This window comes from Mobula hypostoma, unplaced genomic scaffold (genome assembly GCF_963921235.1).
Source record: "Mobula hypostoma unplaced genomic scaffold, sMobHyp1.1 scaffold_36, whole genome shotgun sequence".
Taxonomy (NCBI): domain Eukaryota; kingdom Metazoa; phylum Chordata; class Chondrichthyes; order Myliobatiformes; family Myliobatidae; genus Mobula; species Mobula hypostoma.
In genome coordinates, this window is record NW_026948187.1 from 6,245,991 (window position 1) to 6,269,816 (window position 23,826).

The following is a 23,826-nucleotide window of genomic DNA, read 5'->3' on the forward strand; positions in this document are numbered from 1 at the left end:
CCTCCCCTACGCTCCTCCCCGTCTCCGTCACCCCCTCCCTCCCCTACACCCCTCCCCGTCTCCGTTACCCCCTCCCTCCCCTGCACCCCTCCCCGTCTCCGTCACCCCCTCTCTCCCCTACGCCCCTCCCCGTCTCCGTCACCCCCTCCCTCCCCTACACCCCTCCCCGTCTCCGTCACCCCCTCCCTCCCCTACACCCCTCCCCGTCTCCGTCACCCCCTCCCTCCCACACACCCCTCCCCGTCCCCGTCACCCCCTCCCTCCCCTACACCCCTCCCCGTCTCCGTCACCCCCTCCCTCCCCTACACCCCTCCCCGTCTCGGTCACCCCCTCCCTCCCACACACCCCTCCCCTACACCCCTCCCCGTCTGTGTCACCCCTCCCTCCTCTACACCCCTCCCCGTTTCCATCACCACCTCCCTCCCCTACACCCCTCCCCGTCTCCATCACCCCCTCCCTCCCCCGACAGCCCTCCTCGTCTCTGTCACCCCCTCCCTCCCCTACGCCCCTCCCCTTCTCCCTCTACACCTCCCTCCCCTACACCCCTCCTGTCTCTGTCACCCCCTCCCTCCCCTACACCCCTCCCCGTCTCTGTCACCTCCTCCCTCCCCTACACCCCTCCCCGTCTCCGTCACCCCCTCCCTCCCCTACGCCCCTCACCGTCTCCGTCACCACCTCCCTCACCTACGCCCCTCACCGTCTCCGTCACCACCTCCCTCCCCTACACCCCTCCCAGTCTCCGTCACCCCCTCCCTCGCCTACACCCCTCCCCATCTCCGTCGACCCCTCCCTCCCCTACACTCCTCCCCATCTCCGTCACCCCCTCCCCTACGCCCCTCACCATCTCCGTCACCCCCTCCCTCCGCTGTACCCATCCCCATCCGCAACCCCTCTCCCTCCCCGTCCCCCTCCCCTACCCATCGCCATCTCCATCACCATCCTTTCCTCCTCCCCTCCCCCGCACTCATCTCCTTCCCTCCTCGTCTCCTTCTCCCCTCCCCTGCCCCGCAAACCCTTTCCCTCCCATCCCCTCCAGCTCTCCTCCACATCCCCTCCACCTCCCTCTCCCCCTCCCTACCCATCACGATCCTTTCCTCCGCCCATCCCCCTCCCCCCCCTCCACGTCCCAGCCCGCCCCCCCTCCTCCCGCCAATCCTTCTTCCACCCCGGCCTTCCCCAGCGCCGTAATTCCCCTCCACTCCCAACCCCTCCCGTCGGCCAGCGTGACTCCGTGTCCACACTACGTTAAATATTTGTTTGATATTTATTGAGCTTTACATTATTCCGGTAGAAATGTGAAACATTCATTGCGTCTAATCATTTGCACAGTTAATTGTCGCGATGGTCCGCTGGTGTAGGTAGAGGGCTTTCTGCCTTGCCTCTGGAATGCTGGGATATCCGTCCTCCATCATTCTTGCAGGTTAAGCCTCTCTCACCATCTCCGACCTCCTTCCTGTCCTGCGTCTCTCCACGTCTCCGTCACCCCCTCCCTCCCCCACATGCCTCCCCGTCTCCGTCACCCCCTCCCTCCCCGTCTCCGTCACCCACTCCCTCCCCAACACCCCTCCACATCTTCATCACCCCTCACTTCCCTACACCCCTCCCCGTGTCCGTCACCCCTTCCCTCCCCTACACCCCTCCCCGTCTCCGTCACCCCTCCCTCCCCGTCTCCCTCACCCCCTCCCTCCACTACACCCCTCCCCGTCTCCGTCACCCCCTCCCTCCCCAACACCCCTCCCGTCTCCGTCAACCCGCTCCCCTACACCCCTCCTCGCTTTCGTCACCCCTCCCTCCCCTACAACCCTCCCCGTCTCCGTCACCCCCTCCCTCCCCTACACCCCTCCCCGTCTCCGTCACTCCTCCCTCTCCTACACCCCTTCTGTCTCTGTGACCCCCTCCCTCACATACACGCCTCCCCATCTCTGTCACCCCCTCCCTCCCCTTCACTCCCCATTGTCTCTGTCACCCCCACAATCTCCATCACCCCCTCCCAACACTACACCCCTCCCCGTCTCCGTCACCCCTCCCTCCCCTACACCCCTCCCCGTCTCCGTCACTCCTCCCTCTCCTACACCCCTTCTGTCTCTGTGACCCCCTCCCTCACATACACGCCTCCCCATCTCTGTCACCCCCTCCCTCCCCTTCACTCCCCATCGTCTCTGTCACCCCCACAATCTCCATCACCCCCTCCCAACACTACACCCCTCCCAACACTACACCCCTCTCCGTCTCCGTCACCCCTCCCTCCCCTACACCCCTCCCCGTCTCCTTCACCCCCTCCCTCCCCTACACCCCTCCCCGTCTCCGTCACCCCTTCCCTCCCCTACACCCCTCCCCGTCTCCGTCACCCCCTCCCTGCCCTACACCCCTCCCCGTCTCCGTCACCCCCTCCCTCCCCTACACCCCTCCCCGTCTCCGTCACCCCTTCCCTCCCCTACAACCCTCCCCGTCTCCGTCACCCCCTCCCTCCCCTACACCCCTCCCCGTCTCCGTCACCTCCTCCCAATACTACACCCCTCCCCGTCTCCGTCACCTCCTCCCAGCACTACACCCTCCCCATTTCTGTCACCCCTCCCCGTCTCCGTCACCCCTCCCCGTCTCCGTCACCCCTTCCCTCCCCTACACCCTTCCCCGTCTCCGTCACCCCCTCCCTCCCCTTCACTCCCCATCGTCTCTGTCACCCCCACAATCTCCATCACCCCCTCCCAACACTACACCCCTCCCAACACTGCACCCCTCCCCGTCTCCGTCACCCCTTCCCTCCCCTACACCCTCCCCGTCTCCGTCACCCCCTCCCTCCCCTACACCCCTCCCCGTCTCCGTCACCTCCTCCCAATACTACACCCCTCCCCGTCTCCGTCACCTCCTCCCAGCACTACACCCTCCCCATTTCTGTCACCCCTCCCCGTCTCCGTCACCCCTCCCCGTCTCCGTCACCCCCTCCCTCCCCTACACCCTTCCCCGTCTCCGTCACCCCCTCCCTCCCCGACACTCCTCCTGCGCCACGCCCCTCCCCGTTCCTGTAACACCACCTCCCTCAGCGCCCGTTCTTCCGCCCGCTCTATTTTTAGCAGGCGAATTTCCGTTTCAAGTGTCTGGTCGATGCTGGTGGAGCTTTTGGGTTGCTCCAGTAAGTTGTAAGAACATTCATAACGTTTAAATATTTGCATAGTTTATAGTTGAGATATCTGTACTGGGGTATATATTGATGTATGGGAGGTGGGGCGGGGGGCTTTCTGTCCCCAATGGAATGATGGGATATCCGGCTGCCATCATCCCTCTTCTGCCCACATGTTTTGCGGTCCAGGGAGTACTATACCTCACAGATACAGGCCTTTCGGCCCTCGTAGTCCCCGCGGGACCCGTCTTCTGCCTATTTACGTCCACCTGTGCCGGGCTCGAACCATCCCATCCAAAACTTCCCTTCAGTGTTGAAATCGGACGGGTGTCCGCCACTGCCGGGGGTGTCCGCCACACCCGCTGGGGCGAAGGAGCTCCCCGGAAGTATTGACCCCCAAACCCACGCTGTTGAGGTCGAATCTCACACACCTCCTCAGTGGGGAAACAACGTTTATTATTCATCCTCTCTATGCCCGTCGCCGTTTTTTTTCTAATACAGATCTCTCCTCATTGTCTTGCGCTGCCGTCAACAAGGGTCCTGCCCTGTAACTCAGACTGTCGAAGCCCGGCAGCTTCCGTGCGAATCCGCCCACACACACACACACACACACACACGCACACCACCCCGCATCGCGGTTATCGCCCAAGTAGCGGGAAGGGCCGAGCGGCCTCAAGTTCCCGGGCGTCGGCGTCTCCGGGGATCCGGCTCCGGGCCCAAACACGCTGACGCCGAGGAGCGGGTCACCCCAGACGCCGCAGCAAGTCTCTGCCAACGCATCTGTGTTCGCGTCCTGACTGGTTGGATCGCCGCCCGGCACGGGGCCCCCACTGTTATACGGGGCCCCCACTGTCGTACAGGGCCGCAAGGGACTTGCCGCCACGAAGGGGCCTCATCGTCCAGAGTCGGGGCCTCAAGAAGGCGGCCTCCGTCATTGAGGACCCCCGTTGAGGACCGCCGGGGAGCCGAAGGACCGGCTCTACCCCCACAGAACAACGCAATTAACCGCCTCAGCCGCCGGAACGCCGACTCTCCGTGATTTTTATAAATGATCTGGATGAGGAAGTGGAGGGATGGGTTAGTAAGTTTGCTGATGACAGAAAGGTTTGGGGGGGTGTTGTGGATAGTGGGGAGGGCTGTCAGAGGTTACAGCGGGACACTGACGGGATGCAAAACGGGGCTGAGAAGTGGCAGCTGGAGTTCAACCCAGATAAGTGTGAAGTGGTTCATTTTTGGTAGGTCAGATATGATGGCAGAATATAGTATTAATGGTAAGACTCTTGGCAGTGTGGAGGATCAGAGGGATCTCGGGGTCCGAGTCCATAGGACACTCAAAACAGCTGCGCAGGTTGACTCTGTGGTTAAGAAGGTGTACGGTGTATTGGCCCTCATCAACTGTGGGATTGAGTTTAGGAGCCGAGAGGTAATGTTGCAGCTATTTAGGACCCTGGTCAGACCCCACTTGGAGTACTGTGCTCAGTTCTGGTCACCTCACTACGGGAAGGACGTGGAAACCATGGAAAGGGTGCAGAGGAGATTTACAAGGATGTTGCCTGGATTGGGGAGCCTTCCCTATGAAAACAGGTTGAGTGAACTCGGCCTTTTCTCCTTGGAGCGACGGAGGATGAGAGGTGACCTGATAGAGGTGTATAAGATGATGAGAGGCATTGATCGTGTGGATAGTCAGAGGCTTTTTCCCCAGGGCTGAAATGGCTGCCGCAACAGGGCACAGTTTTAAGGTGCTTGGAAGTAGGTGCAGAGGAGATGTCAGGGGTAAGTTATTTTTTTCACAGTGAGTGGTGAGTGCGTGGAATGGGCTGACGGCCACGGTGGTGGAGGCGGATACGATAGGGTCTTTTAAGAGACTCTTAGGTACGTGGAGCGCAGAAAAATAGAGGGCTATGCGCTCGGGGAAATATAGTCAATCTCTAGATTAGGTTGCATGGTCAGCACAACAATGTGGGCCGAAGGGCCTGTACAGTGCGGTGGATTTCTATGTTCTAACCCACAAACACTAACGTTATGTTACACTCTTTTAACATTATTTTTATGTATGATATATATATATATCTATATATGCTATTTCTCCCTGTAACTTATAGTATCCTTATGTATTGCACGCTATCGAAAAACAGTAAACATTCTGTTTCCCACCCCACCCCCCGTAGTCTTTTTCCGAGCCCACCACCTCCCCGCAACCCCAGCCACCGCTCCCCTCCCGCCGGCCCCTGAGACGCGCCAACCGTCCGGGGTCTGCCGGCACTCTGTGCGCGTCGTTACAAGCGGGCTGGGGGGTCGGGGGCAGTCGTGAGCAGTGAGCCGCACCTCGCACCCCGTCCCTGCACCCCACCCCACCCTTTCCCGAGGCAGCTATATGGGGTAGTCAGCAGTCACTGCCCCTTTCCCACAGTCACCCCGGATACGATAAAGCACCTACACCCCCCCGCCCCCGCCCCCGCTTCAGCACTCTCGCCCTCTCCCGTCCCGAGCGGCGCCAGGAGGTGCACCCTCCTACCGTTCCACCCTCCCCTCCCGTCCCACGTCACCCCGTCGCCCTCACCCCTCTTTATCCCAACCTTTCTCCCCCTACTCTATCCCCATTCTCTCTTCCCCTGCCCGTTCTCTCTCTCTTCCACCCCTCTCCCCGCCACCTCCCTCTCATTTCCCAGCCCCACCTCGCTCACCCCTCTCTCCCTCTCTCAACCCCCTCACCCCTCCCCCTTCTCCCCCTCGCCCTCAACCCCCCTCCATTCCCACACTCTCTCTCTCCCCCCCACTCTCCATCTCCCTCCCCCTGTTGCGCACTCTCTCCCCCTCCCACTCTTTCTCCCCTCCCTTACCCCTCTCTCTCTCTCCCCCTTCTTTCTCCGTCTCCCTCCCCCCTCTCTTTCGCCCCTCTCCCTTCCCCTTCTCTGAACCCCCCGTCTCCTCTCACTCCCTCCCATTCTCACTCCTCTTGGCCTCCTTACCCTCCCGCCCTCTTCCCCCCCACCCCGCTTCCCACTCCCACCTCGCCTCACTGCCCCCAAGCCCTTCCCCCTCCCCCACGTCCGTTCCCCGTTCCCAGTCTCCCCCCTTCCCACTCCGCCGCTCTCCCCCCGGCCCCGCTCCCTCAGCCTCCCAATCATCGGAACAACTCGTCCGTCCTCCGTTCCCCCTCGCAGTGCGCCCCGTCCTCGCCTCTCGCCCCCACCCCCCGTCTCCCGCAGGACCCATGCAGAAAGGGCGAGCGAGGCACAGAGGGGCGGTGGGGAGGGAGGGGGGGAGACAGGAAGAGAGGGAGAGGGACGGGGTAAGGGGGGAGGAGCGGAGAAGGAAAGGATTTGGGAGGGAAGGACGCGGAGGAAGGGAGCGAGTGGGGGTAAGGAGAGGGAGGTGCGGGAGGGGGAGAGGGGAGACGGGGATCGGGTGGAAGAGAAGGGAGAAAAGAGGCGGGTGGGGGGAGGGAAGGACGGGGCAGGAGGAAGAGAGGGAGGGGCAGGGAGAAGAGTGGGACTGGGGAAAGTCAGGACAGAATTCAGAGAACACATTCTACTCCTCCCGTCCCCCTTTCCAACCCCGACTTCACCCGTCCCGCCTGCCCCTCCCTGAACCCCGAGATACCCACTTTCATCCCCCACCATCTCACTCTCCCGCCTCCCCCCCCCCGCCCCACACACACACACAGCCCACCTCGCCATCTCTCCGACCCCACCTCCCTCCCCACGAACCCCGGGACAGAGCGGCTGGTGTGGGGGGGGGGAGGGAGGGGGTGGTATCTCCAAGGGGCAGATGTCTCCCCTCCGCTCCGATCTCCGACGCCCCTCTGCAGCTGTCCCGCGGCCTCCAGTACCGCCGCCGCCACCCCTCCCCGCCCCTCAGTGCTTGCGGAGGGCGTGAGATTCCGCTGTTGGCGGGGCGCGGTGACCCCCACCCCACCCCCTCCCCGTCGCTGCCCCCATCCCGAGCTCAGAGCCGGAAGAAGCGGGAGCAGGCGTTCCAGATTAGGGGCTTTCCTGTGGAGTAGAAACAGAGATTCAGTCCGCCAACCCTAATCCTAACCCCGCTGCCCCCCCCCCCCCGGAATTAACCCATCTCCCTCACTCTCCCTGATAGACTAGTTCCCCCAACCGCAAAGGTGTGGGGGTTAACCCCGTCTTTTATCCCCTCTCTCCCTATGGAATTAACCCCTTCCTCACCCGGTATTAACCCCTTCCCCAATTCCTCTGACAGAGCCTTACCCGGCCTGGGAAGGGAGGCGGGCGGCGGATGGGGTGGGGGTTATTATTTCTCCGTCACCCGAGATTAACCCCATCGGACCACCTCTGACGGACTCGTGACCACCCCTCCGCCCCCCGCACCCACCCACCCCCGGCCGGGAAGACGGTATTTACCTTCTCTCCCCTCGGGGAATTAACCCCTTCCGACTGACACTTCCAGCGGTCGGCAGCGGTGGTGGGGAAGAGGGAGGTGAGGGAGGGGATTAACTTCCTCTTCCTCGTATTAACCCCCTCTCCATCCCGCATTAACCCCTCCCTCGCCCGCGATTAACCCAATCCCAGCACCCCTTGACCCGGCTCTAAGGGGTATTAACCCCCTCTCTGCCCACGGGCAAAAAAAACGCTCCCGTAATTAACGGCACCCCCCCCCAATTAACCCCCCCCACCACCACCTAGCAATTAACCCTTTCTCTCCCATCATTAACTCTCTCTCGCTCCTGTAAGTAAACCATTCCCGTCCATCAGTAACCCATTGCCTCCCGTACTGAAGTGGGCCTCTTCCTTAATAAACCCTCTCTCTTGCAATTAATCCGTTCCGGGGATTAACTCTGTAGTTGCCGCGGCTTCTTTTTAAATTTCCACAGCTGAACTCCTCTCCCATAATTAATTCCCTCTCTCTCTCTCTCTCTCCTCATTTAAATAAATTCGCTCGATAGTTAACCCGCTCCCCACCGCCCCCACCCAAAAAGCCGGTGGCAGGGTTAACCCCTTCCCCGCCCGGACGCCCGATTCACCCAGCAACACCGGCAGTGTCTCTCACCTGACGGTAACCGTGCCCTGGCGCAGACGGACTGGCTGACCCCGCGGGCGTAGCGGGTCCTGAGGCAGACATGCTGCCGGCTGCCCCTCTTCAGGTGTCGGAAGGTGACGCGGTGAATGCGGGGCGGCAGCCACACCTCCGTCCACTGGCCCGAGCCCTGCACGGACTGCCTCAGCAGGTAGCCCTCGACCCGGCCGTGGCCCCGCGACGGGGTCCACGACGCCACCATGGAGGTGGGCGCCAGCTCGGTCAACCGCAGCCCCGAGGGGCGGGGCGGCGCCGTGCGCTGGGAGGCCGTGCCGGTCGGAGGGGAGGGAGCGAGGGACGGCGAGGGTGGAAGGGCGGTAGCGCGTTTTGCCTGCCACCCGAGAGGCCCTCTGGTCGGAGTGACCGTCCCGGGGCGCCCGACGTCTGGATCGCTCGCCGGCTGGGTCCCGGCGGCTCCCAGACCTGGATCGTCCGGTGGCGGGGCGAGTGGGTCTTTCGTTGCTTGGACGGGGGCGGGCCCGGGCTCACTCTGCGTTTGGGTGGCCCCAGCGTCTGGATAGATCTCAGTCCCCCCGGCTGCCCGCTGCTCCGCCGATCGGGTCTCGGCATCCGGCTGCCCCGGCAGTGGGGCTCCGCCGGGCCGAGTATCTGGATTGCCCGCAGGTTGGCTGGAGCTGGCCACCAGATCAGTGGGCCTGACTTTTGGATCTCCCGATGGCTGGGAGACTCCCACATCTGGATCTTCGGCCGGCCGGGATACAACACCCGGAGACCCCGTGCGCTGGGTGGGCCCTCCGTCCGGGCCTTGCCTTCTCCGGATGGGCCTAGCATCTGGGCTCTCCGTTGGCTCCGTCCCTGCGCGCCGGACCTCCGCGCTGGGGGGTTCCGTGGACCGTCGGTCTGCGGGCTCCGGTGTCCCGGCTCCGAGTTGCGCGTCGCAGGGGAAGCCGGCCGGGGTCGGCTGGGCGGCCGTCCCGGCCTCCGGGGTCGGCCCTCCCGCATCCGCAGAGGCCACTGTTTGGGTCTCCCGGGACCGAGCTCCTGGACGCACTTCCGTGGAGCCGAGACGTGGAGTGGTGGCTTGTCCGGGCCCATCCCTCGGCAACGGCTGGGCCTCTGCGGGCCCGGAGGTTTGGGCTGCCCCCGACCCATGATCTGGCTTCGTCACTGACTGGCCCGGCGTTGACGCGTCTTTGGGCAGTGGTGGAGTTTCGGTAGGTTTGAGACTGGGGGGCGCTCTAGGCCCGTCACCTTGACTATTCGCCCTTGGCGTTGCTGTGGGACCAAATTCTGTGGACCCATTATGTCGTTGGTCAGCTTCCGTAGACCGAATATCTGGACGTTCTCCTGGCTGGGTAGAAACATCTGGATGCTCTACTGATTGAGTTTCAGTTGATCCAACATATGGGCCTTCTGCACCTTGGCTATCTGTAGGCCCGGGTAGTGGTGTTTTTGTAGACCCGAAATTCGGACGTCCCACCGGTCGCGTAGGGTCGACGTGCGACGCCGTCGCCGGCTGGGTCTCCGCAGCCGCAAAATCTGGATGTTCCACCCGTCGCACAGGTTCGACGTCTGCGTGCGTCGCTGGTCGGTCTACTATCGGCGCCGCGTCGGTCACTCGCAGTTTCCGGGCCTCTCCCGTCCCAGCCTCTGGCAGCGCCGCCTCGGTCGGCCCAGCGGCTGGCTGGGGCTCCGGAGTGGCCACGGCGGGGCGGCCAGCCGGTTGGGTCGGACCAACAGTTGGAGATGTCACCAGGAGGGTTACCGCAGACCCGACACCTTGGACTTCTATAGGCGCGCCTGTTGGGACGGGTCGGCCTTCCCCAGTTGGCTGGCTCGCCGTGGACCTCACATCTGGATTTTCCGAATCTTGTGCCTCCGTGGGACGGATATCCGCATGTCCCGAACTTTGGGCATCGGTGGACTTGCCATCCGAACTTCCCGATCCGTGGATTCCGGTAGACGGAGCACCTCTGGACCCAGCTTGGGTTATTCCAGCATCGGGGTGTCCGGTCGGTTGGACAGGAACATCTGGGCGGGTTCCTGTAGAGCCGGCGCCAGAGTGAGTTGCCGCAGGGTGAACAGCTGGACGTCCGGACGGCTGGGTGGGAACATCTGGACGCAGCGCGGGCTGGGTTGCTGCGTGTGCAACATCTGGCCGGGTGCCTGTTGAGCTGACGCCCGGACGTTCAGTGGGCCGGGTAGGAAGCACGTCTGGATCTCCCGCTGGTCGGCTAGCTCCGGCCCCTGAAGGCCCCGCTAGCTGGGATTGTGTGGATCCGACAGCCGGGCTCCCCAGTCCGTGGTGATCTGTCGGACCCGCGTCTGTTGGCCCGGCTGGCAGAGTCGGTGAAACATCCGAACGGTCCTCTGGAGAGACGGCACCTGGTTGCCCGGCTGGTTGGGTGGTCGCCTCTGGAAGTTCTGCTGGTTGGCCTTCTGTACGTCCGGCATCTGACCGACTCTCTGTAGACCCGGCCTCTGCAATTCCCAATGTTTTGGTTTCTTGTGTCGCCCCAACATCTGGATGGCTTCCCGTGGACGCGACATCTGGAATTCGCAATGTTTTGGTTTCCTGGGTCGCACCAACATCTGGCTGGGTTCCCGTGGACCCGACATCTGGAATTCCCAATGTTTTGATTTCTTGCGTCGCCCCAGCATCTACTTGTATTCCTGTGGACCCGACATCTGGAATTCCCAATGTTCTGGTTTCCTGGGTCGCACCAACATCTGGATAGATTCCCGTGGACCCGACATCTGGAAATACCAATGTTTTGGTTTCTGGGGTCGCCCCAACATCTGCTTGTGTTCCCGTGGACCCGACATCTGGAAATCCCAATGTTTTGGTTTCCTGGGTCGCACCAACATCTGGATGGATTCCCGTGGACCCGACATCTGGAATTCCAGATGTTTTGGTTTCCTGGGTCGTCCTAACATCTGGCTGGGTTCCCTTGGACCCGATATCTGGAATTCCCAATGTTTTGGTTTCTGGGGTTGCCCTGACATCTAGTTGGATTCCCGTGGACACGACATCTGGAATTCCCAATGTTTTGGTTTCTGGGATTGCCCTAACATCTGGATGGATTCCCGTGGACACGATATCTGGAATTCCCAATGTTTTGGTTTCCTTGGTCGCCCTAATATCTGGATGGATTCCCGTGGACCCGACATCTAGCACTCCCAATGTTTTGGATTCTGGGGTTTCCCCAACATCCGGATGGATTCCCGTGGACACGACATCTGGAGTTCCCAATGTTTTGGATTCCTGGGTCGCACCAACATCTGGATGGGTTCCCGTGGATCCGACATCTGGAATTCCCAATGTTTTGGTTTCCTGGGTCGCCCCAACATCTGGATGGATTCCCGTGGACCCGACATCTGGCATTCCCAATGTTTTGGTTTCTGGGGTTGCCCTGACATCTAGTTGGATTCCCGTGGACACGACATCTGGAATTCCCAATGTTTTGGTTTCTGGGATTGCCCTAACATCTGGATGGATTCCGGTGGACACGATATCTGGAATTCCCAATGTTTTGGTTTCCTTGGTCGCCCTAACATCTGGATGGATTCCCGTGGACCCGATATCTGGAATTCCCGATGTTTTTGTTTCCTGGGTCGCCCCAACATCTGGATGGATTCCCGTGGACACGACATCTGGAATTCCCAATGTTTTGGTTTCTGGGATTGCCCTAACATCTGGATGGATTCCCGTGGACACGATATCTGGAATTCCCAATGTTTTGGTTTCCTTGGTCGCCCTAATATCTGGATGGATTCCCGTGGACCCGACATCTGGCACTCCCAATGTTTTGGATTCTGGGGTTTCCCCAACATCTGGATGGATTCCCGTGGACACGACATCTGGAGTTCCCAATGTTTTGGATTCCTGGGTCGCACCAACATCTGGATGGGTTCCCGTGGATCCGACATCTGGAATTCCCAATGTTTTGGTTTCCTGGGTCGCCCCAACATCTGGATGGATTCCCGTGGACATGACATCTGGAATTCCCGATGTTTTGGTCTCTGGGTTTGCCCTAACATCAGGTTTGGTTCCCGTGGACATGACATCTGGAATTCCCGATGTTTTGGTTTCTGCAGTTGCCCTAAGATCGGGATGGATTCCCGTGGACACGACATCTGGAATTCCCGATGTTTTGGTTTCCTGGGTCGCACCAACATCTGGATGGGTTCCCGTGGACCTGACATTTGGAATTGCCAACGTTTTGGTTTCTGGAGTCGCCCCAACATCTGGGTGCGCAACCGGCCGGGTTGGAACATCTGTCTGCGCCCCTGAATCATCGACGGGGCGGGTAGGCCCAGCAATCCCCGGTGGCTGGGTGGCCGGGCGTCCAGCCCGGCGGGCGTCTTCAGAAGCAACGCCTGCGGGCTCCGGCCGGGGCGCCGCGCTCCCCGCGTCTGGCGGCCCTCCCGTCCTGGCCGCGGGCCCCACGGGAGCGGGTGTCAGGCCGGCAGGGGCAGGCGGGGACGAGGATGGAGTGACGGCGCGGGGCTCGGAACCCCGCGCGCCGGGCCGAGGCGGCGTCCGGGAAAGGTCAGCGGTCCACCCAGGGGTGGTGGCATAGGAAGATCCCGCAACCCAAGGCAGCTGGAATCCGGTGGTATTCAGTCCATCTGCAGGGGGTCGTGAAGAGGGAAGATTAGTTGGCCTCTGTGGCTACCTCCGTCCCTCCTCGTCCCTGCCACCTCCGTCAGTCCGTCCCTCCAACCCCGTCCTCCCCGTCTCCCCCCACCGCCCCGCACAAGTGCCCGTCTCCATCACCCTCTCCCTCCCATCTCCGTAATCCGCTCACCCCACCCCCGTCATCCACCCTCCCCACTCCACTACCCGACGTCCCTCGTTACCTGGGAGGGTTTGCCCCCGCAAGGCGAAGGTCCGCTTCTGCCCCGAGGCGTACAAGGCGGAGAGGGTGACGAGGTACTCGGTCTGCGGGCTCAGCCCCTCGAGCAGCACCCCCTTCTGGGTCCGGTCGAGCCGGAGAGTGTGCACCTCGCCCCGCCCCTCCAGCGGCCCGTAGATGACCCCGTAGCCGGTGACGCCGTCCGGGTTGGAGGTCCAGTCGAGTCCCAGGCTGTGGGGGGAGAGGGGGAAAAGAGAGAGCTCGATGGGGCCGTTCTCCTCTGGGGCGGGTAAGTGGGGGGAGAGGAGAGAGAGAGGGGGCGGGGGAAGAGGCGGTAGATGTTAGGAAGCCATTGTTGTTCCTCTCTCCCACTCCAGCATCTCCTCCCCCCTGTCCCCTCTCTCCAACAATTTCTCTGGCCTCATCTCACTCTCTCTTTTCCCTCGCTGTCTCCCCCACCTCCCTCTCTCTCCTAAGTGAGGTGGTACACTTTGGAAGGACAAATCCAAGGCAGAGTACAAAGTAAATGGCAGGATACTTGGTAATGTGGAGGAGCAGAGGGATCTCGGGGTACATGTCCGCAGATCCCTGAAAGTTGCCTCACAGGTGGATAGGGTAGTTAAGAAAGCTTATGGGGTGTTAGCTTTCCATAAGTCGAGGGATAGAGTTTAAGGGTCGCGATGTAATGATGCAGCTCTATAAAACTCTGGTTAGGCCACACTTGGAGTACTGTGTCCAGTTCTGGTCGCCTCACTATAGGAAGGATGTGGAAGCATTGGAAAGGGTACCGAGGAGATTTACCAGGATGCTGCCTGGTTTAGAGAGTATGGATTATGATCAGAGATTAAGGGAGCTAGGGCTTTACTCTTTGGAGAGAAGGAGGATGAGAGGGGACCTGATAGAGGTTTACAAGATATTAAATAGTCATAGTCATACTTTATTGATCCCGGGGGAAATTGGTTTTCGTTACAGTTGCACCATAAATAATAAATAGTAATGGATCCATAAATAGTTAAAAAGTAACATGTAAGTTATGCCAGTAAATTATGAAATAAGTCCAGGACCAGCCTATTGGCTCAGGGTGTCTGACCCTCCAAGGGAGGAGTTGTAAAGTTTGATGACCACAGGCAGGAATGACTTCCTATGACGCTCTGTGCTGCATCTCGGTGGAATGAGTCTCTGGCTGAATTGATAGAGGAATAGATAGAGTGGACAGCCAGCGCCTCTTCCCCAGGGCACCACTGCTCAGTACAAGGGGACATGGCTTTAAGGTGAGGGGTGGGAAGTTCAAGGGGAAGGTTTTTTATTCAGAGAGTGGTCGGTGCGTGGAATGCACTGCCTGAGTCAGTGGTGGAGGCAGATACACTCGTGATGTTTAAGAGACTACTGGACAGGTATATGGAGGAATTTAAGGTGGGGGTTTATATGGGAGGCAGGGCTTGAGGGTCGGCACAACATTGTGGGCAGAAGGGCCTCTACTGTTTTATGTTCTATGTCCCCATCCCCCGTTGCTACCTCTTTCTCTCCACCGCTCCACCGCCCCCCCCCCGCCCGGTTTATCCGCACCACCCTACCCCCATCCTCACCGCAGCTTTCCCAGTACCTTTGGGGGTTCTCCCCTCGGCTTCCAGCTGCCCCCAGCCCCGTCCACGGACACTGAGCCGGAACCGGTAGAGGGTGTCGGGCTGCAGCCCCCTGACGGTGACGGAGCGGGCATCCCAGGAGAGAACGCGGCTCTGCCGGGGGTAGCTCTCACCCGGCGACCCCCCCTCGGGGGCGAACTCCAGCAGGTAGGCGTCGTCCTGCGAGACGGCGAACTTCGGCCAGGTCAGCGCCGCGGCACGGGGGCCGACCGGGACGAACTCCAGCCGGCCCGGGCCCAGTAACCCTGCGGGGCGGGGTGGGGGGGGGGGGAGGGAAGGGATTGAGAGGAAGAGGGCGATGAGCGGGGCAAAGGTGAGGGAGGAGAGGGGGGGGACGGGTGGACAGTGGGGAGGGGGCTTAAGAGTGGCGATGGGTGAGGAGGAGGGGCGGGGAGGTGGATGGGCTGAGAGGCGGGGGAAGGGGATCGGCGGGGAGCATCTGGAGGTGGGCCGACGGGGAGGGAGGAGGTGAAGGGAGACGGGGGCGGGGAAGCACCTGTAGGGCAGCGAGGGGAGCGGAGGGACGTGGAGGGTGTGTAGGGGAGGTGAGTGAAGGGGAGGGATGTGGAGGGAGTGTCGGGGAGGGGAGGGATGTGGAGAGTGTGAAGAATAGGGACGTGGAGGGACTGTAAGTGAGAGGAGGGACGTTGAGGGTGTGTAGCGGGCGGGTGTGGCTGCGTAGCGCGGGGGAAGTGGAGGGAAGGTGCGTGAATGGAGTGTAAGAAGAGGGACGAGGAGGGTGTGTAGTGGAGAGATGTGGAGGGTATATAGGGGAGGGTATACGGAGGGAGTGCAGGGGAGGGGATGGATGTGGAGGCGTGAAATTATGTAGTGGAGGAGAACTAGAAGGGAGGGACGTGGAGTGTGTGTAGGGGAGGAGGGGGATGTGGAGGGTGTGAGAGGAGGAGGGGGATGTGGAGGGTGTGAGGGGAGGGACGTGGAGCGTGTGAGGGGAGGAGGGGGATGTGGAGGGTGTGAGGGGAGGGACGTGGAGCGTGTGAGGGGAGGGGAGGGACGCGGAGGCTGTGTAGGGGAGGGACGAGGAGGGTATGTAGTGGAGAGATGTGGAGGGTATATAGGGGAGGGTGTGTGGGGGAGGGGATGGATGTGGAGGCGTGAAATTATGTAGTGGAGGAGAACTAGAAGGGAGGGACGTGGAGGAAGTGTTGGGGAGGCGAGGGGTGTTATGTAGTGGAGGGGAACTAGAGGGGAGGGACGTGTAGGGTGTGTAGGGGAGGGGACTGACGCGGAGGATGTGAGGGGAGGGATGTGGAGGTTATGCAGTGGAGAGATGTGGAGGTTATATAGGGGAGGGGATATGGAGGGTGTGTGGGGGAGGGGATGGATGTGGAGGCGTGTGATTATGTAGCGGAGGGAAACTAGAGGGGAGAGACGTGGAGGATGTGTAGGGCAGACAAAGGGCGTGGAGGGTGTGAGGGGAGAGACGTGGAGGATGTGTAGGGCAGACAAAGGGCGTGGAGGGTGTGAGGGGAGAGACGTGGAGGATGTGTAGGGCAGACAAAGGGCGTGGAGGGTGTGAGGGGAGAGACGTGGAGGATGTGTAGGGCAGACAAAGGGCGTGGAGGGTGTGAGGGGAGAGACGTGGAGGATGTGTAGGGCAGACAAAGGGCGTGGAGGGTGTGAGGGGAGAGACGTGGAGGATGTGTAGGGCAGACAAAGGGCGTGGAGGGTGTGAGGGGAGAGACGTGGAGGATGTGTAGGGCAGACAAAGGGCGTGGAGGGTGTGAGGGGAGAGACGTGGAGGATGTGTAGGGCAGACAAAGGGCGTGGAGGGTGTGAGGGGAGAGACGTGGAGGGTGTGTAGGGCAGACAAAGGGCGTGGAGGGTGTGAGGGGAGAGACGTGGAGGATGTGTAGGGCAGACAAAGGGCGTGGAGGGTGTGAGGGGAGAGACGTGGAGGATGTGTAGGGCAGACAAAGGGCGTGGAGGGTGTGAGGGGAGAGACGTGGAGGATGTGTAGGGCAGACAAAGGGCGTGGAGGGTGTGAGGGGAGAGACGTGGAGGATGTGTAGGGCAGACAAAGGGCGTGGAGGGTGTGAGGGGAGAGACGTGGAGGATGTGTAGGGCAGACAAAGGGCGTGGAGGGTGTGAGGGGAGAGACGTGGAGGATGTGTAGGGCAGACAAAGGGCGTGGAGGGTGTGAGGGGAGAGACGTGGAGGATGTGTAGGGCAGACAAAGGGCGTGGAGGGTGTGAGGGGAGAGACGTGGAGGATGTGTAGGGCAGACAAAGGGCGTGGAGGGTGTGAGGGGAGAGACGTGGAGGATGTGTAGGGCAGACAAAGGGCGTGGAGGGTGTGAGGGGAGAGACGTGGAGGATGTGTAGGGCAGACAAAGGGCGTGGAGGGTGTGAGGGGAGAGACGTGGAGGGTGTGTAGGGCAGACAAAGGGCGTGGAGGGTGTGAGGGGAGAGACGTGGAGGATGTGTAGGGCAGACAAAGGGCGTGGAGGGTGTGAGGGGAGAGACGTGGAGGATGTGTAGGGCAGACAAAGGGCGTGGAGGGTGTGAGGGGAGGGACGTGGAGGATGTGTAGGGCAGACAAAGGGCGTGGAGGGTGTGAGGGGAGAGACGTGGAGGATGTGTAGGGCAGACAAAGGGCGTGGAGGGTGTGAGGGGAGAGACGTGGAGGATGTGTAGGGCAGACAAAGGGCGTGGAGGGTGTGAGGGGAGAGACGTGGAGGATGTGTAGGGCAGACAAAGGGCGTGGAGGGTGTGAGGGGAGAGACGTGGAGGATGTGTAGGGCAGACAAAGGGCGTGGAGGGTGTGAGGGGAGGGACGTGGAGGGTGTGTAGGGCAGACAAAGGGCGTGGAGGGTGTGAGGGGAGGGACGTGGAGGGTGTGTAGGGGAGGGGAATGACATGGAGGATGTGAGGGGAGGAAAGTGGAGGGTGTCTTGGGGAGGGAAGAGATGTGGAGAGTATATAGGAGAGGTGAGGGCTGTTGAGGGTGTTTGCGGAGAGGAGGGATGTGAAGGGTGTGTAAGGGAGGGGAGGGATGTGAAAGGTGTGTAGGGACGGGGAGGGTGTGTAGGGACGGGGAGGGTGTGTAGGGGAGGGGAGGGATGTGAAGGGTGTGTAGGAACGTGGAGGGTGTGTAGGGGAGGGGAATGACGTGGAGGATGTGAGGGGAGGGTGTGTAGGGGAAGGGAATGACGCGAAGGGTGTGAGGGGAGGAACGTGGAGGGTGTGTAGGGGAGTGGAGGGACATGGAGGGTGTGTAGGGGAGGAACGTGGAGGGTGTCTTGGGGAGGGAAGAGATGTGGAGAGTATGTAGGAGAGGTGAGGGATGTGGAGGGTGTGTAGGGGAGGGGAGGGATGTGAAGGGTGTGTAGGGGAGGGGAGGGATGTGAAGGGTGTGTAGGGATGGGGAGGGTGTGTAGGGGAGGGGAGGGATGTGAAGGGTGTGTAGGGACGGGGAGGGTGTGTAGGGGAGGGGAGGGATGTGAAGGGTGTGTAGGGGAGGGGAGGGATGTGAAGGGTGTGTAGGGACGGGGAGGGTGTGTAGGGGAGGGGAGGGATGTGAAGGGTGTGTAGGGACGGAGAGGGTGTGTAGGGGAGGGGAGGGATGTGAAGGGTGTGTAGGGGAGGGGAGGGATGTGAAGGGTGTGTAGGGATGTGAAGGGTGTGTAGGGGAGGGGAGGGATGTGAAAGGTGTGTAGGGACGGGGAGGGTGTGTAGGGGAGGGCAGGGATGTGAAGGGTGTGTAGGGGAGGGGAGGGATGTGAAAGGTGTGTAGGGACGGGGAGGGTGTGTAGGGGAGGGGAGGGATGTGAAGGGTGTGTAGGGGAGGGGAGGGATGTGAAAGGTGTGTAGGGACGGGGAGGGTGTGTAGGGGAGGGGAGGGATGTGAAGGGTGTGTCGGGACGGGGAGGGTGTGTAGGGGACAGGAGGGATGTGAAGGGTGTGTAGGGGAGGGGAGGGATGTGAAGGGTGTGTAGGGGAGGGGAGGGATGTGAAGGGTGTGTCGGGACGGGGAGGGTGTGTAGGGGAGGGGAACGCGAGTGGTGTGGTTAACTCTAAGTGTGCAGGGCCGAAAGCAAGGGGAGGTGTCAGAGAGCGGTTGCAGTGAATCGGCGCGGAGAGGTCCGGGGGCGGTGCGTGCGAGGTGGAGGGAAGGAGGGAGGGGATGTGTAGACCGAGGGGGAAGTTATTGTTCGGCACATCCATGGTCCCCACGCCCCGGGGCCGGGGGGGGGGGGAGGGAGGGGAGGCTATGTACGGTGGACCAGAGGGAGAGGGGAGCGCCCCGGGGCCGGGGGGCGGGGGGAGGGAGGGGAGGCTATGTACGTTGGACCAGAGGGAGAGGGGAGCGCCCCGGGGCCGGGGGGGGGGAGGGGAGGCTATGTACGGTGGACCAGAGGGAGAGGGGAGCGCCCCGGGGCCGGGGGGCGGGGGGAGGGAGGGGAGGCTATGTACGTTGGACCAGAGGGAGAGGGGAGCGCCCCGGGGCCGGGGGGGGAGGGGAGGCTATGTACGGTGGACCAGAGGGAGAGGGGAGCGCCCCGGGGCCGGGGGGCGGGGGGAGGGAGGGGAGGCTATGTACGTTGGACCAGAGGGAGAGGGGAGCGCCCCGGGGCCGGGGGGGGAGGGGAGGCTATGTACGGTGGACCAGAGGGAGAGGGGAGCGCCCCGGGGCCGGGGGGCGGGAGGGGAGGCTATGTACGTTGGACCAGAGGGAGAGGGGAGCGCCCCGGGGCCGGAGGGGGGGGGGAGGGAGGGGAGGCTATGTACGGTGGACCAGAGGGAGAGGGGAGCGCCCTGGGTGGCTGACGGACTAGATTAGAGGCGGGGAGGTGTGAAACAGGGGTCGGTGTCGTGGCGTGGTCTAACAGGGCGGAGGGAATTCCTGAGGTGGGGGGAAGATGCGGGACGCTGAGGGGACTGAGGCGGTGTGGGGGCTGCGGAAGGGTTTTTTTTTAAATATATAGGCATCCGTTAGTCTCATGAGATTTGTGCCTTGGAGGGTTTCCAGGTCGCAGGCCTGTGCAGGGTTGTATGGAAGACTAGCAGTTGCCCATGCTGCATGTCTCCCCTCCCCACGGGAGAAAGGGAAGGGCACTAGGACCTACGCGGTGTAGCAATGTGTGTGGTTAAGTGCCTTGCTCAAGGACCCAATACGCCGCCTCGGCCAGGGCTCGAACTAGCGACCTTCAGCTCACCAGTCGAACGCCTTAACCACTTGGCCAGGCGGAAGGGTACGGCTGAGGAGAAGTCTCGGGGCGGTGCATTTACCGGGACGGCTGTCGGGGGAGGAGTAAGAATGATGGGGAGGATCGGAGGGAGGTGACGGATCCCGGACAGGAGCGGACCGCGTGTGGGGCGCCGCGCTCGCCACCTCCCCTGGGTCGCCACTCACCGGCCAGTGTGCGGCAGATGCGCCCAGCCACCGCCGGCAGCTCGTCGGCCTCGGCCAGGATGAGGAACTGCCCGGCGGGCGGGCTGGCCACCGCCCGGAGGTCGCCGGCCCGGCGCCGGCCTGTGCTCACCACGAAGACCAGCACCCCGTCCCGCCGCAGCCGTCCGCCGGCCACCGCCATTGGCTCCGAGGACAGGCCGTCCGTCACCCAGATCAGCACCCGGGCGCGGGGCAGCCTCAGCCCCTCTCCGGTGGCCCCTGCCTCCGAGAACTCCTTCGCGGCGAGATTTAGCGCCTGCGCGGCGTTGGTGTCGCCCAGCGACTGCCGCAGGTCCCGGAGTGCGTCGAGCGCCTTCCCGGGCAGGGTACCAGCCGCCAGCGGCAGCTCCAACACCGGCCGCTCGCCCACCTGGAGGAGGCCCACCCTCAGTCCTCCGGACACCCCGTCGGTCAGCCGCCGGGCCAGCTCCGAGAGCAGCTCCGTCGCCCGGCGGAACTCGTGCGGCCCCACGCTGCCCGAGCCGTCGATGGCCAGCATCACATCGACCGGCAGGCCCGGAGGAGGGGAGCAGGTGTGCAGGGAGGCCGGCGACCCAGCTGGGAGGGATGGCGGAGAGTTCCGGGTTAGATTGCAAGGGAGTTCGAGGTAGGGATCAGAAATTGGAGGGAGGATTGGAGTTGAGGTGGGATTTGGAGGTTGGAAGGGTTTTGAGGGATTGCAGGACGAGGGAGGGAGGGTTCCGAGGTAGGTCGAGGGAGTTGGAGGGCGAGAAATTGAGAGGCCGATTGGACGTGAGGTTGGGGAGGGAGTTTGAATTTGGGGAAGGAGAGAGGGGGGTTTCGAGGGAAATTGGGAGGGCGGAGGCAATGGGATTTGAGCAGGGAATTGGAGGTTGGGGAGGGTTGAGGGGAGGAGGGAGGGACGCTTTCGGGGTGATTGGAAGGGGACATTGAGGAAGGAATTGGAGGTTGCGGGGGGGGAGAGTTGGTTGGGAGAGGGGAGGAGAGGGTTGGTGATGGTAAGAGGGTTTGGCAGAGGGAGGAGGGGGTCGCGCAGGGAGGTGGGGGAGAGGGTGGGATTTCGGGAAGGCATGGGAGGAGTGAAGAGAGAGAGAGAGAGAGAGAGAGAGAAAGAAATGAGAATCGGAATCCCGACGGTGCCCAACCGAACCGCTCCCACGACCCTGAGAGGGAGAGCAGACCCCCTTACGTGGACTCACGCCGGACCCCGGACCCCCGATTCCTCCCCTCACCCCTTAACGGACCGGCAGAGAGACCCAGACCGCACCCCCGTCCTCCCCCCACCCCCGCCGATCGCCCTCCCCTTCCCGCCCCGCCCTCAGCCTCTCCACCCCCAACCACGGGCCGTCGGACACCGAGGACCCCGACACTGCCTCCATAGGCCCTGAATTCCCATCTCTCCCCCTCCACCACCACCACTCCGCCGGCCAGCGGGACAGAACCGTGTGACCCGACTCCCAGAGTGCAGGGGTGGGTGTGTAGATGGGGCGGGGGTGGGGGCGGAAAAGGAGTTAGAGGAGATCGGGAGAGTGGGCGGGTGGGGGGGGGTGGGCGGAGGCGGACGGAGATGAGAGCAGGGGTAGAGAGCGGGGTGGTCGGCGGAGGCGGAGGAGGAAGAGGGAGTCGTGGGTGGTGGGGGAAACATCGTTAGAGAAAGAGAGAGCGGCGGGGGAGGGGGTTCGTTCGCTGGAGACCGAGAGGGGTTTCCGAAGGCGGAGAGAGAGGGGGGGAGGGGATTGAGGGAGGAAATAGAGTAGGGAGGTGGGGGGAGGTAGATTGAGGAGGAAGATAGAGATGATTTCGAGGCAAGCTGGGGAGGTGGGGGTTAGTTGGAGGGAGGTGATAGGAAGGGAGAGGGCGGGAGAGGTGAGCCGTCGAAGTGAATGCGTGAACGGGGACAGGGGACTACTAAGGTCCTTGGGCCCACGATGGTGTGCCGACCTTTTAAACCAGCCCTAAGACCGACCTAACCCTTCGCGCCCCCACCCCCGTAGGTCTGTCTGGGAAGTCCTTCAAATGTCGTGACTGCGCCGCCCCCTACCACACCACCGCCGGCCAGGCGTTTCCCGCAATCAACCAAAAAAGAAGTACACCAACTACCTCTGATATTTTCCTCCAGTCGCCTTAAAATTATGCACCTCGCCCCCTCACCCATTTCCGCCCCGGGGAAAGGTCTCTGACAGCCCCCCGCTTGCGCGCTGTCGTCCTTCTTCCGCTCCAGAGGGTCAGGCCTGAAACTTTCCTCATGAGAAACTTGAGACCACCGGGGGCCATTGTCCCTTGAACTCCGGCCCGACGAACATTCGCCATTGCCCATCCAAGAGCGAGCACCGGGCACAGAGCAACGGGCACGGCTCCCGTCCTTGGGGACCAGACTTTCTCCCGAGCCACGATGTTGTCCTAAAAGTATTATTATTAAAAATAATAATAATAATAGGCATCCGTTAGTCTCGTGAGACCATGGATTTGCGACTTGGAAGGTTTCCGGGGTGCAGGCCTGGGCAAGGGTAGTATGGAAGACGGGCAGTTGCCCATGCCGCAAGTCTCCCCTCTCCACGCCACCGATGTTGCCCAAGGGAAGGGCACTAGGACCCATACAGTGTCGTCGCAGAGCAATGAGTGGTTAAGTGCCTTGCTCAAGGACACAAACACGCTGCCTCAGCCAAGGCTCGAACTGGCGACCTTCAGATCACTAGACGAACGCCTTAACCACTTGGCCACGGGCCAACACTAAAAGAATTAAATTAGTTGGAAACTACCAGGAAAATGCGTACCGTAGCTCGGGTGGTCGGGGTCGAGTTGCCGGCCGGCTCTTTCGCAATTTGGTTGCAAACGTCCCGACACCCTACGAGCAGGCGCCGTCTGCTCCCCTCGTGGCGTGACCGCCGGCTGCTTGACGCCTGTCAGTCAGCTGACGGGCGGCCATCATTGGTCTTCAGGGGAGGCAGCTGGTCGCTGACTGGATGTGCGCCGCCCTCCGGGACTTTGCCCGCCGCCCCCCACCCCCGGCCCGCGAATCGGACCGAGAGGTCTGCCCGCGTGTTTGTCCGCGGAAGGCCTGTGCCGCGTGTTCTCTTCCGCGCTGCGTGTCCGCTTGGACGCCCCATCAGGTCGATTTTGGGCCCCTCCCGGATCGTTCGCGGGTAGAGACGAGGGAGAGTTGGTCGCGGCGCTTTCGACGGCAGATGGCTGGTGGGGTACAGCAAGGCTCAGGGCGGGCAGTGACTAGTGGGGTACCGCAAGGCTCAGTGCTGGGACCCCAGTTGTTTACAATATATATTAATGACTTGGATGAGGGAATTAAACGCAGCATCTCCAAGTTTGCGGATGACACGGAGCTGGGCGGCAGTGTTAGCTGTGAGGAGGATGCTAAGAGGATGCAGGGTGACTTGGATAGGTTGGGTGAGTGGGCAAGTTCATGGCAGATGCAGTTTAATGTGGATAAATGTGAGCTTATCCACTTTGGTGGTAAGAACAGGAAAACAGATTATTATCTGAATGGTGGCCGATTAGGAAAAGAGGAGGTGCAACGAGACCTGGGTGTCATTATACACCAGTCATTGAAAGTGGGCATGCAGGTACAGCAGGCGGTGTAAAAGGCGAATGGTATGCTGGCATTTATAGCGAGAGGATTCGAGTACAGGAGCAGGGAGGTACTACTGCAGTTGTACAAGGCCTTGGTGAGACCACACCTGGAGTATTGTGTGCAGTTTTGGTCCCCTAATCTGAGGAAAGACATTCTTGCCATAGAGGGAGTACAAAGAAGGTTCACCAGATTGATTCCTGGGATGGCAGGACTTTC

The 23,826-nt window shown here is 61.7% G+C and overlaps 1 protein-coding gene across 1 annotated transcript in view; it reads right to left on the bottom strand.

Annotated features, from left to right (window-relative positions):
- Positions 1 to 7,060: 7,060 nt before the first annotated feature.
- LOC134341563 (mucin-2-like) overlaps positions 7,061 to 23,826 on the bottom strand; it is a 33,671-nt gene continuing 16,905 nt past the window's right edge. Inside the window, exons 2-6 of the mRNA XM_063039429.1 lie at positions 20,004 to 20,600; positions 14,588 to 14,872; positions 12,989 to 13,264; positions 8,138 to 12,757; positions 7,061 to 7,113 (exon numbers count right to left, since the gene is read on the bottom strand). Of these exons, the coding sequence (XP_062895499.1) occupies positions 7,067 to 7,113; positions 8,138 to 12,757; positions 12,989 to 13,264; positions 14,588 to 14,872; positions 20,004 to 20,600 (5,825 nt within the window). The 3' untranslated portion in view covers positions 7,061 to 7,066. The remainder of the gene's footprint in view (positions 7,114 to 8,137; positions 12,758 to 12,988; positions 13,265 to 14,587; positions 14,873 to 20,003; positions 20,601 to 23,826) is intronic.